This window comes from Malus domestica, chromosome 01, assembly GCF_042453785.1.
Source record: "Malus domestica chromosome 01, GDT2T_hap1".
Classification (NCBI taxonomy): domain Eukaryota; kingdom Viridiplantae; phylum Streptophyta; class Magnoliopsida; order Rosales; family Rosaceae; genus Malus; species Malus domestica.
The window spans coordinates 27,038,496-27,051,637 of record NC_091661.1 but is presented as its reverse complement, the minus strand read 5'-3'; the positions used below and the strand labels follow the sequence as shown (position 1 = coordinate 27,051,637).

General features: G+C 36.3%; 1 protein-coding gene and 1 pseudogene across 1 annotated transcript; one reads left to right on the top strand and one right to left on the bottom strand.

Moving 5' to 3' along the window:
- Positions 1 to 654: 654 nt before the first annotated feature.
- Positions 655 to 4,244, top strand: LOC103450764 (WRKY DNA-binding transcription factor 70-like). Its single transcript, XM_008390142.3, has 3 exons — positions 655 to 1,618; positions 2,501 to 2,602; positions 3,628 to 4,244. The coding sequence occupies exons 1-3, from the start codon at positions 1,281 to 1,283 to the stop codon at positions 4,097 to 4,099; spliced, it is 912 nt and encodes a 303-aa protein (XP_008388364.2). The 5' UTR covers positions 655 to 1,280; the 3' UTR covers positions 4,100 to 4,244.
- Positions 4,245 to 4,793: 549 nt separating this feature from the next.
- Positions 4,794 to 7,868, bottom strand: LOC103451242 (WRKY transcription factor 55-like; annotated as a pseudogene).
- Between the last annotated feature and the right edge of the window lie 5,274 nt (positions 7,869 to 13,142).

The following is a 13,142-nucleotide window of genomic DNA, read 5'->3' as shown; positions in this document are numbered from 1 at the left end:
TGAGTTTAGGGCTGGTTTGGTATTGATGTGCTTTGAAAAAAAGTTGTTTCTGCTGTGCTGTGAGAATAAACAGTTGTGAAATAAAGCAGCAAAATGTTTGGTAAATTTTTTTGTAAAAGTGCTTTTGAAAAAAAAAACAGTATTATAGTGCTTAGTAAACTTTTATGTAAAACAGATGTGAAAAAAAAGCCAGTTTTTCAAAGCTGGGTTTTGCAGCTTTGTGTTTTTGGCTTTTTTTCACCAAAAACTGTGAAAAAAGCTAAAGCTGAATGTTTACCAAACACAAAAAAGCTCTCAACTTTTTTTATACCCACTTTTTTCAAAATCACCTCAGTACCAAACCAGACTTTAGTACTGGTTTGGTACTTAGGTACTTTTATAAAAAATGGGTATAAAAAAATGCTGAACTCAAAAAGATGTTTGGTAAACACTTAAAAACAGCTTATTTTCATAGTTTTGGATTAAAAAAAAAGCTGAAAAAGTGAAGTAACAAAAATGAGCTTATTCTCACAGCACATCAGAATCAGTTTTTTTTTTTCAAAGCAACAACAATACCAAACCAACCCTTATTCTCACATCACAACATAAGTATTTTTTTTTTCAAAACACAGTAATACCAAACCAGTCATTAGTTATCTCATATTCAAGAGAAAGCACATAATTTGCACAGCCTACCAGGTGGGAAAAATAAGTATGGTATCAATGATACAAGTTTTGCATCATCGCCATGACATCACCTCAGCGTTGTAAGCATTTTTGGAACTTTCTCTCTTAAAATTATGGGAAAGGGGGGCTTCACCTCCTTCCTTACATCTTCCGGTGAATTACTTCCCACCTTCCTACTCTCACATCATAAAACCATATCCCCTTCTTCTCTCACCTCATCCAAACAAACCCCAATTCAACCAAAATTATTCCACACAAAACAGAGCAAAAAAGAGAGGAGTAGCCAAAAAGCCATCATCTTTCATGATTCAATTCCCACTCTCCAAAAGTTTGTTTGAATTTGTGTTTGTAAGGAACACTTCTGATAAGAACCGTCAAACATAATCAGAAACGCTTTTAGTCATTTCAGGAGCAATTCAAACAGTAGTCTATCTCATACCATAAAAGCCATGTACGCTTGATCTCTTGCTCCATCTAAGCAAAACCCATTTCAGATTTTCCCTAAAAAACACAGAGAGAGACAGAGACAGAGACAGAGAGGGAGAGGGAGAGGGGGAGGGAGAGGGAGAGGGAGAGAGAGGAGTTAAAGCTAGAAACAGAGCATCCTAGAACCAATGGGAACCAACCACAAGAGACTGATCGGAGAGCTACATGAAGGCCAGAAGACGGCGGCGGAGCTTCAGATTCTGCTCCAGAACCCGTACGGAGATCGTGTCTTGGCGGAGGAGCTTTTGATGAAGATCATGACGACATTCGCAGAGACTCTTTCTGTTCTGACTGCTTCTGATGGCCATGAGGATCACCAGTCTGCTGCTTCCGGTGAGGTTCATCAGGTCAAGCCGGAACCTTCCCAAGTGGAGCACTCGCATTGCGGTGACCGGAGCTCTGAAGATTCCGGTGAGAGTCGAAAGTCTCAGGCTTTCAAGGATCGGAGAGGTTGCTACAAGAGGAGGTAATGAAGTGAAATATCTCAACCATAGATTCATATCTAAATAATTGTATGCCATTTTTCTTTTATATGTTTAATTTCCTAGCCAGTATGATACACAGATCAGCGGTTAATGTCAAGTTACTAAAGGATTTGCAAATACCTTAGTTTTTTTTTTTTTTTTGGGGAACTTGCAAATACCTTAGTTTTGATTTAGATTTAAAACTTGTTTGAAAGTTCTTTTAAACTGTATTTAAAAAAAAAAAAAATTTGGAGTGTTTTTTTTTAGAATTTTTATGTATTTTTACTAAAAATTGATTTCAAAGGTATTTTCACCAAAAACGTTTTTAATCATTTTAAAAACATCTCCAACGAACCCTTAGCCTTTAACACATAGGTTAGTCGGCCGGAAAAGTGTATATCTCTCTTGAAAGCGCGTTTGAATTTTCCTTTTGTAGCTCAGATTAGTATGAAATATCGCCTTGTAGCAAACATCAAATTTTTTAACAGAGTTATTTAGAACTTTTTTATATAGATTTAGGACGCGTTTGAATTATCTAATTAAATATCAATTTTATTACTAAAGGATTTGCGCATAAATAAATTAGTTGGCTAGAATAATGTATATATCTCTTGGAAGCGCGTTTGTATTTATTGCTCAAGCTTGTATAAAATATAGTCTTGTAGCAAATATCAATATTTTAACGGAGTTAATTAGAATTGTTTGTTATTCAATAAGAATTTTTTTATATACTTTTAAAGAAAAAATGACAGTTGTAATTAAATTACTTAACATTTATTAGTTTAAAAAATTAATCCAAAAAAATACTAAATTGTTTTTAAAACTGTTTTACTTCTTTTATATGACATGGAGACTAAAAGTTTGTTTCATGTTCATGGTTGCAGAAAGACATGTCAATCATGGACGGTAACCTCGACCAAAATTGAAGATGGACAGGCTTGGAGAAAATATGGCCAAAAGATAATCCTCAATGCTCCATATCCAAGGTTTGTTTTTATTTTTAAGAATTTATGAACAATTTTTTGGGAAAATGATTTATTCAAACTATTTACTCATTTGTTTTGTTCGATTTAAATAGTACAATTAAATTCATGACAACATGGCAATATAGGGTATAGTTGGTGTTTAAATTTGTTTGCATTGCGTAACACGTTAGATTCAGCATAAGTTAGAGTAAAAAATATAAAGTAAAAGAATATTTTTAAATAATACTTCCCTTCAATTCGCACAAATAATTAAATTAGAAAGGATAAAGGGAGTAAGGAAACCCCAAGTAGAAAAGTTAGGTGTGCACATTGTTTTGTGGTTCCAACAAAAGTTGGGTTCACATTTCCACTTTTGATGTGATGGATGGTGCACACGTATAAAGTTGAAACACCAGGCCCCAACAATTATTGCAGCAGTACTAATTGAAGTGCATTCAACAAACAAACAGGAGAAATGGTTTTACCAATACATATGCATATAGTTTAATTCAGGACCAGCAAAAAGGTTGTGTTGATTGTGTTCGTATTATTTTTTTGTTATAATATATTTTTTTAATAAGTAGTGTCTAGTTAATTTGTTATGTTTTTAATATGTAATCAGATAACGACATGATTTGTTAGTGAGTTGGGTCGTATCATGTTGAGTTTATGAGTGGTGCAAGTTATTGTCATGCCAAATATATAGATCTGGTAAATGATATCTTATCATGTTTTTAATAGGTGATTTCGGTAACTCATTAATGAATTTTTAACAGTTGATCCGATAACGACCTGACTTGTTAACGAATTAATTCAAAACCTATTTTTTTTTTGCTGAATTAACGTGTCTAGCAAGAAATTATCAAACCACTTGTAACAAATTACAAAAGTTGGAAGTGATATTAGAGTGGATTTAATTTGTATCTAATCATTATGTATGTGTCGGAACATTCTCAAATTATAAAAATACTAATTTATTTTCTCGTTTTCGTACTACGGAAACATTTTACAGACGGACGCTAACAGTTTCATGATCCCAATTGCAGGGCTTACTTCAGATGCACAAGAAAGTTTGACCAAGGTTGCAAGGCAACCAAACAAGTCCAACAAATCCAAGACAACCCACTCACGTACCAAACCACCTACATCGGCGAGCACACGTGCAGAGCCATGATCAAGCCTTCACCAATGATCATCGGCTCTAATCCCAGGGACTCTCAGACTGTTAGTTCAGAATCTGGGACCCCACATCACCAAAACCCTAGTTTCTTTGGCACATCCGCACCGTCAATTCTCATTGCGAAGCAAGAAGATTACAAAGTGGGGACACCCAGTGATGTAACGGACAACAGTATGTGGCATGATTTGAAGGATCACTTGGATTTATCAGAGACTGTCGGGATCTGCGTGTCTTCCAACGAGGATGTGGTTTCAAACATGCACTGGGATGAGGACATGGATTATGTGGTGAAGTCTATTAATTTTGAGGAAGATTTTAATTTTGAGAGTTTCCTATGAACTCCTCGCAGTGATGGATTTGATGCTACTTTTTGTTAGCTTCTTGTAATAGCTAGGTTTGATGTGTCGCTCAAGGCATTTTCCTAATAATGTTGTTCATAATCCGTTTGAGTTGGAAAAAGCTTAATGTTGATTGAAGTTGAAATATTCGGTGTCATATCTTTATGCATGAAACGAACTTAGTGCAATGCTACTTATCTACACAAATATCAACCGATTAGTTATTGATCTAGTGATATTGTTGATGAGAAAAAGGAAATCCTAAGTTGTGGTGGTGGACAAAAATTTCTTAACGATCACATTAGTCGTAAAGTGATATTGTTGACTGAGAAAAAGAAAACCCTAATTTACGGTGACAAACAAACATTCTTTTAACGGTTGCATTAGTCATAAAGTGGTATTATAGACGAGAAAAAGAAAACCCTAATTTGTGGCGGTAGACAAAAAATTCTTTGACGATCGCATCAATCATAAAGTAATAAAGAATTAAGTTAAGTTTACATTATGGTTCCAAACTTAGGCCCTAAAAAGAATTAGGCTTACAAAATAACATGAATTATCACATTGCACACTTTTAAAAGTTTAAACTAGCCACATGTGAATTCAATTAATTGACTAGAATAATATATATGTTTCATCTCACATCTAAGTTTAAATTATTGCCCTCGTAAAATAAAGTATCTTAATTCCAAACTTGTCATGGAAAGTAGTAGGCATGCACATAACATAATTGAATATAGTATACACTTCAAAAATTAACAAAAATACAACCAATATGTTAGGGCAATGTGCTCATTTTCTTGCTTTTGAACCTAAATCACTATCCTTGAACGTTAAAACACTTTAAAATATCATTTTTCGAAATACATAAATAAAGTTTGCAAATAACTATTGACCAGAAAAAAAAAAGTTTACAGAGTTTGAAATTACTGTAGTTAACCTTCTTAGAAGATTAGGATGACTGACTCAGATTAATTTTGTTAATTAGCTCCTATGGTCTTTTCATTGGCTAAACAACAATATAAAGAAAATTGACCTGCCGGCCAAAGTACTAGCATTTCCTGCCTAGTGATCTCAATTTTTCTTGTCATCTGACTCCCATCTATGTTCTGCAGAATTGAAAATAAAATCCATGCTACTGCTGCTGCTGCCTGAATTAAACATAGTATCGGCCAAATCCATCACAGGAAAGTCAACTTCTTTACCATAACGTGTGCCGGTGGATGTTCCAACGTCATCACCGCTGCCACGACCACTGCCACGGCCACCGATCATACCACTGCTGCTGCCTCCTTGTCTAATAGGGTTAAAGTCCATGGAAAGCCATAGAGATGTTGGAGGCTCAGTGGTTGCTGACAGATGATCTTGTGGAATTTGATGGTCTGCTGTTGGTGGTGGTAGAGTTGAAGGTGCAGTGGCTGACATGTGGCATGTATGTTCACCTCTGTACATTACCTCAAATGTTAAGGGATCATTGTCCAGCCTCTGGACTTGCTTCTTGGCTGGGCAATTGTACAGCTTTTGATGGGTGCATCTATAGTAACCCCTGGAAAAGAAACAAGATATAATCAGTCAGTAAAAACACAAAGTATCGTTTCAAAGATAAAAGACAAAGAACTTATGGCACCGACATTGACAGTTAGCAGGGCAATTGTACAACTTTTGATGGGTGCATCTATAGTGACACTTAATTGTTGTGGCACAGACATTAACGGTTGGCAAGTGATGAGTTTTTTAAAAAAAAACTTTAAAAACTTCTATTACTGTTCATTTAAACGAAAAACCATATTTTTACACTAAAAAATCAATCATGATACTATTCATCTTACCCTTTATTTTGTCCTTATCGTTAAAACTCAAAGTTTTCAAGTCATTTTCATTAGTTTTTTTTTATTTTTTTTATGTAAACACTTCAAGTGTCAAACTATAAAGACAAAGAACCTATCACCCGTCACATGCTAATCTCGTTGTCATAACATTTATCATAGGCTACCCTAGTAAAGTAATTATAAGTAAACTCTTACCCAACATTTGATTTTAGAGAATAGGACTAATTGAACATTCTTAAGTGAAGGCTCCACTCTGGGCAGGGGTCTTCCCATTTACTAAGCAGCAATTGGTCATAAGAACAAATTAAGGACCGTTTGCCAAATTCGAATTAAAACTGATTGATTGCTGACCAAGTCAATTCTGGTCAACGCCATGAATATTTCAATATTTCCATGATAAAATGACACTAAATAATTATACCAATTTGACCAAAAGGGCTCCAATATCTAGCATATATGGCATGCCTGAGCGTGGCCAACCCACTAAGATGAAGTAGAAGTAGAAGAACGTTGCAAATCTTTGAATTGAAAGTGTCAAACAAGATATAATTAACCTTAATCTATATGGTTATGGTCAAATTAATTACCTTGGGAATTTGCTGTTCATGATCTCCTTTTGGCCGTATTTTCTCCAGGTGAAGCCATCTTCTGGTGGGATTTCAGTGTTTCCAATCCTTGGTGCTGGCACTGTTATTTTGTTAATTACCCCTTGATCTTTCCTATTTAAGTAAACAAAATGAACATAAAATAATATGATTAGAAAACAAATAGGAAAGAACTTTATATGCTTTATTGGGGTCATTTTCTAAGAAGCAGCTTGGAAATGCTCTCTTCTGCTTTCAACACATTTTCCTTCTTTCTTCTTAGCAAAGTTATCGTATTTGTACTTTCATACTCTAATTGTGGAACATACGTCTGTTTTTATTGATAATGTGTTGATATAATTGTCGCCAACAAAATATATGTATAAGCTATTAGTACATTCTCGATAAATAATATCAAATACAGTACTGATTACACGTGTGTTGTTCAACCGTCGTGCACGAGAAATTTTTTATTGTGACTAGAATACGGGTAGTACACCACATGTTTTTATGTAAGTGGTGATAAATTTTATACTTTAAGTTACTAATTTTTTTAACACACATATTTCACCATTTGTATAGTGTTGCGTGGTGTACCACCTCATGTTTCGGTCACTCTAAAAAATCTCTGGTCGTGCACACACAAGGCAATAATCTTTTATAGAGTTTTATTGTTTGTGTGACGATAATTCAAGACAATGTTTTTACGTATACATGCACAAATTAAGATCATGTTACAAAATAATCACATAATCTAAGCTCTCAAATAAATTCGTAAATACACATACCTTCGTCGCGGTCTTTGTGTGCTTGATGACGCAATGTTCACGTTAGAAGCTGACACAGCAGCCGCTGCCTGAAAACCCCCAACTGCCGCCTCCGAAACCCGGACATCAACGCCGCCACTGACCTTTGCTTCGTTTCGATCAGCTGCTAGTTGGGTTTGGATTATATCCATTGCCTGCGTATTAGACCTCAGCCATTGTTCAACACTTGTTCCAATCTGCTGGTGCTCAAGTGTTAATAGGTTGTGAAGATATGAAGTAGTACTTGAGCCTTGACTATGTAAAACCCTTTCTTTTGCTGAACCAAAAATCTTTGTGATTTCTTCCAAAGAATTGGAGAGTAAGTCAGGTTGGGTGGCCAAGTTGGGTAAGGTTTCTTTAAGCTTTCCGGCCAACATGCATCCATGGAGGATTAAAGAAATGATTTCTTCCATGGATTCTGGTTCTTGCAGCTTTTGGTTTTTTTGGGTTGGTTTGGATTCTAACATGCTATATGGTGGTGGTGGGGAAATTTAAAAGTGTTGTGAATATAAGCTGCTTTTGTGAGGCTTCTTCTGAGTTGGTGCTTCATGAAAAAGATACAGAAATTGTTCAAAGGTATTTATGTTTATTTTACACGGTACAAAATTTGGAAAATATGCAAATTTGACTAAGTCTTGGTCAGATTGGAACAAGTGTGGTCTACTTAATTCGGATTTCAATTTCAACCCTTCTCTTTTCCATCGAGTCTAGAAGACGACTTGCTTCATTGAAACCAATTTTGTTGGATCCTTTAAGGAATTTCTCAGAGGTTTGAGGTTATTAACTTAGCCACAATTTTTTTACATAACATATTTTAAACTAGCTATTTTAATTTACGGAGAGAAAATTCAAACTTTTGTGTGAAGGATGAGAATATTATCTTGACTAACTGACCTAATCAAAATATGCTACAACATATATATGTTTGAAATAACTCATTTTAATGAGTCTTTTACTTATCTATAACGTGAAAAAAAATCCACATATGTTGTAGCGAATAAACTAACCGAGCGTAACATATATATAAGATCATTTTGGTATAGAAAATTGTTAAAGAGTTAGAATTGTAGAAATTTTATACATTTATATGTTTGAAATAACTCATTTTAATGAGTTTTTTACTTATCTATAACGTGAAAGTTATCCACATATATTAATGTGAATAAAATAACCTAGCGTAACATATCGTTTTAATATAGAAAATGGTCAAAGAGTTGGAAAATGGTCAAAGAGTTGGAATCGTCGAAATTTTAGTTATTCCTTAAAAAAAACGATGACTAAACCATTGTACTAGACCATTGAGAAAAATGTTATTTAACTAGTTAACAATGGTAAATGAGTGTTAGAAACCCTTGCCCCCTACGTCAAGGCTGTGTTGAAGGAAAGTTGGTCCTCCACTGAAATCCTACACAAACCAATCACAGAGAGGTAGTCAAGATTCCATGAGTCCCGGCCCGACCCCATTACTCTCTTTCCATGAAAGAATGTAGGACAAAGGCAAACTTTACATCCAAGAATTCGTGTATCGTGTCTGTTCATCGTACATCGTGCGGTCAGAAACTATTTTAAATTTTATTATTTAAAATTGAATACAAACAGTATCTGACGAAATCTGACCACACGATGTACGATGAACAGATACAATTCATGGATCTCCGGGATCCTCACAAAGAGAATCCAGATTCGGCTGCTGGTATTACACCTCAAAAGTATAATTTAAATAAACAACCAAAGGTTGTTAAGAACCTCCATACTTTTAAATTTTGTCATTGATCATTTCTGTTCATTTAAATTTCTTAAAAAATTTAAAATTTACGAGCTGTTTTTTCTATCCAAAAGCAATGGGTAAGGAGGTGGAGGAGGAGATAAAGGAAAAAGGAAACGAAACAACTTTTTTTTGTCAAGACTAAACATGGGTAAGAGAAAAACATACCAAACCATTGATCTGAACCCAATAACCCCACCTTGTACAGTCCAAGCTGGATATTTTAAGAGCTGGTGTGCCAAAAAAGTCGAGAGAATTTGTTTTGTTATCGGTTGTATATTCTTACATGACAAAAGAGATAAACACAAAAGAATATAGAACATGAGATAGTTGAGATAATCTCTCTCCCTTGCAACATGTAATCGATTGTATATTCTCTCATCATACTGCGAAGTATTGGCCACATCACGGAGGTAGTACCTCGAAATCATGTCCGATTCTTGCTTGCAAGTTGAGACAGGTGCACATGATCGTTAATGCTTCCAATTTGGTTTGGTTGTCTTCTTGTAATTTTGTTTTCTGCAGGAACCACAGCTCACAACAAGTAAAAACTTAAGCTGAAGAAGATATTCTCCTTGTGATTTTCGTCATCTGTTTTCGTTCTCCTGTTTTGTATACGAAAAATGCAAGTCCACAACACAATTAACAAGGAAAATGCATATTTATCACTTACATTACAATATTATGCAAAAATCATCTCATTATTCATGTCAAGAAGAAAACAAGAACTGAAGAAAAAAACTAGAAAAATCCGTAAAATAATAAATCATCTGGAAGCCATTCTTGAATCTGCATCTTGTGTTATCCTCGTGATTGTTTTGCAGTGCCACGAGCGGCCTTCTATTAAGGCTAATATTGTAAAAGAAAAAACTTAGAAGATTAATATTGTAAAAGATAAAACTTAGAAGATATTTTTCTGTTATGGCTAATTTTCATGAGATGTAAATTAGTTAGGTGAGCTGTCATTTTTCATAGGTTTATGGGTTGTATATATAACCATCTGTTGCAATCTTATTGATCAAGAAATATAATCATAAGTTTTCTATCATGGTATCTCTCGTCATCTGTCTCACGACTCTCGCTCAATCTTTTCCCTAAACTGCTTTCGCATCGCCTCTTTCTTCCCCAAATCGTAACCCTAATTGGATTCACAGGTTAATCGTCATCAATGGCGGCGTCTGCATCTCCTTCCTCTAATAATGTCTCTCTTTCTCCTCCTTCTCCAGCCGTTTCTTCGTCACCTTCTTCCATTACTATCCAGAATATTGGTTCAATGGTGCTGATTAAGCTCACTACCACCAACTATCTCACCTGGAGTGCGCTCTTTGCTCCGATCTTCTAGCGCTACAATCTCATCGATATTGTCGATGGATCTCAGTTGGCTCCACCGAAGTACCTCTGTGATTCCTCTGGAAATCGCACTTCTACCTTGAATCCTGATTTTGTTTCTTGGTATGAAAATGATCAGAATATCCTAATATGGATAAATTCGACTCTTTCTGATTCATTGATTCCTTATACTGTTGGTGTCAATTCATCTCACGAGCTCTGGTCTAAACTTGAATCAAGACTTGCGACGGCGTCGCACTCTCACATTCATGAGCTCCGATCTCGGCTTCGCACCATTACCAAAGGCGAGTCCTCCGCCGCCTTGTTTCTTCAACGAATTGAAGAAATTACTGACGCTTTAGCCAATACTGGTGCTCCGGTTGATGATTCTGAGTTAATTTCTATCACACTTCATGGTTTACCTCCTGAATTTGACTCATTTGTTGATGCTGTTCAATTCCGAGTCGGTTCTATAACTCTTGATGAACTACACGGTCTTTTGTTGAGCAAAGAAATTCAGATCGAAAATCAGAAGAAATTTTCCTCTGCACCGATCTAAGCCTTCAATACTTATACTGGTATTTTGCCTACACCTACTGATCCTCCCAATTCTCAGGCTTACATTGCTCAGAGTTCCTCCAATCAAGGTCGTGGCTCGCATCTCCGAAATTCATAGAATCAAGGAAATTTCAAGGGTAACAATCAACATAATCACTACACCAGGCCTAATAATCAGCGGTATTCTCAAAATCGTGGCTTCAGATTCAACAACAATTCCAATTCCTTTCCTTCTGGTAGAAGACTGACTTGTCAAGTTTGCAAGCAATTTGACCATGAAGCTATGGAGTGTTTTCAGCGCCTTAACCCTAATTTTGGTGCTCCATCCCAATCTGCTTTCTGTGCTACTACCTCTCTATCTCAACACACTTGGTTGCTTGATTCTGGAGCTTCTTCTCACATGACAAACTCCTATGCCAAACGGCAAAATCTTGAATCCTACTCTGGTCCTGAACAGGTCTACATTGGCGATGGCAAAGGTTTGCCTATTCTTCATCTTGGCTCTTCTCGTGTCTCTACTAATACTCACTGTTTTGATCTTAAGAATGTTTTACATGTTCCTGCATTAAAGCAAGATTTGCTTTCTGCCAACAAATTCATTCTTGATAATCAATGCTCAGTTCATCTGTATCCTTTCCACTTTTTTGTGAAGGACCTTTCTTCGGAGAATGTGCTTTTTAACGGACCTGTACGCGACGGATTCTATCCCTTTCCTACTACTGGTACTCAACATGCTTTTGCAGCAACATCCAAGGCTTCTCAGGCTATATGGCATCAAAGATTAGGCCATCCTTCATCTAGAATAATGAATAAGATTGCTTCCACTTTTTGTATTTCTTTCACTGGTAGTTCCCTTCAGTCTTTGTGTTCCAGTTGTGCAATGGGAAAATGTTCAAAATTACCATTTCCTTATGTTTCTTGTTCATCAAGCAAGCCTTTGGAGCTTTTACATACTGATATATAGGGACCATCACCAGTTAGTTCTGTTCAAGGTTTCCAATACTATATCATTTTTGTTGACGACTTCTCCAAATATTGTTGGTTCTTTCCACTTAAATAGAAGTCTGAAGCTTTCATTGTGTTTACTCAATTCAAATCAATGGTTGAGAATCTTCTGTGCACTAAGATTGTGACTCTGCGATCCGATTATGGTGGGGAATTTACCAGTACTCAGTTCTCCAGTTTCTTGAAAACACATGGTATCATACATCAACTTACCTGTCCCCACACCTCGGAACAGAATGGTTGTGCTGAAATGAAGCACAGACATATCGTTGAGACCGTAAGAACCCTTCTTGCTGCCTCTAAAGTTCCCCATGAATTTTGGATTGATGCCTTTGCTACAGCTATATATTTGATTAATCGGCTTCCCACTACCTTAAAGTGTTCTCCTTGGGAATCTCTTTTTCAAAAATCTCCGGATTATCATACGCTCAAAATATTTGGCTGCAAGTGCTTTCCCTAGTTAAAACCTTATGTTCACTCGAAACTTGATCCGAAAAGTCAGCCTTGTGTATTTTTGGGGTACAGTTTGCAACATAAAGGTTACAAGTGTCACGATGTTGTTACTCGAAGGATTTATGTCTCCCGTCATGTGCTTTTTGATGAACTCCACTTTCCTTTTCATCACATTCCCACTTCTCCCTCTCTGTCTCCCCCTCTAAGTACCTGTCCCAATCCCATTCCCACATCTTTAACCTTTACCAATCCTGTTCCCACATCTTTGTCTCAGTCCCTTTCTTCCTCTTCTTCTAATCCTAATCCTGCACCCCCTTCTTCTCCACCCTCTTCCCCTTCTCTACCACCTCAAGTTCCTCACCCTTCTTCACCTCCGGTTAATAATCACTTTATGCAAACCCGCTCTAAATCTGGGATTCATAAGCCTAAAGCCTACATAGCCACCAAACATCATCTTCCCTCTTCTCTATCCCTAGACTATATTCTTCATACATACTTACAAGCCTCCAAACACTCTCATTGGCGACAGGCTATGCAGGAAGGGTACAATGCATTGCTCAACACTGGGACTTGGTCTCTTGTTACATCCCAGCCCTCTCAAAACTTGGTAGGTTGCAAATGGGTTTTCCGCATCAAGAGGAACCCCGATGGTACTATTGCCCGGTACAAAGCCCGGCTTGTTGCCAAAGGGTTTCATTAACAACAAGGTTTAGA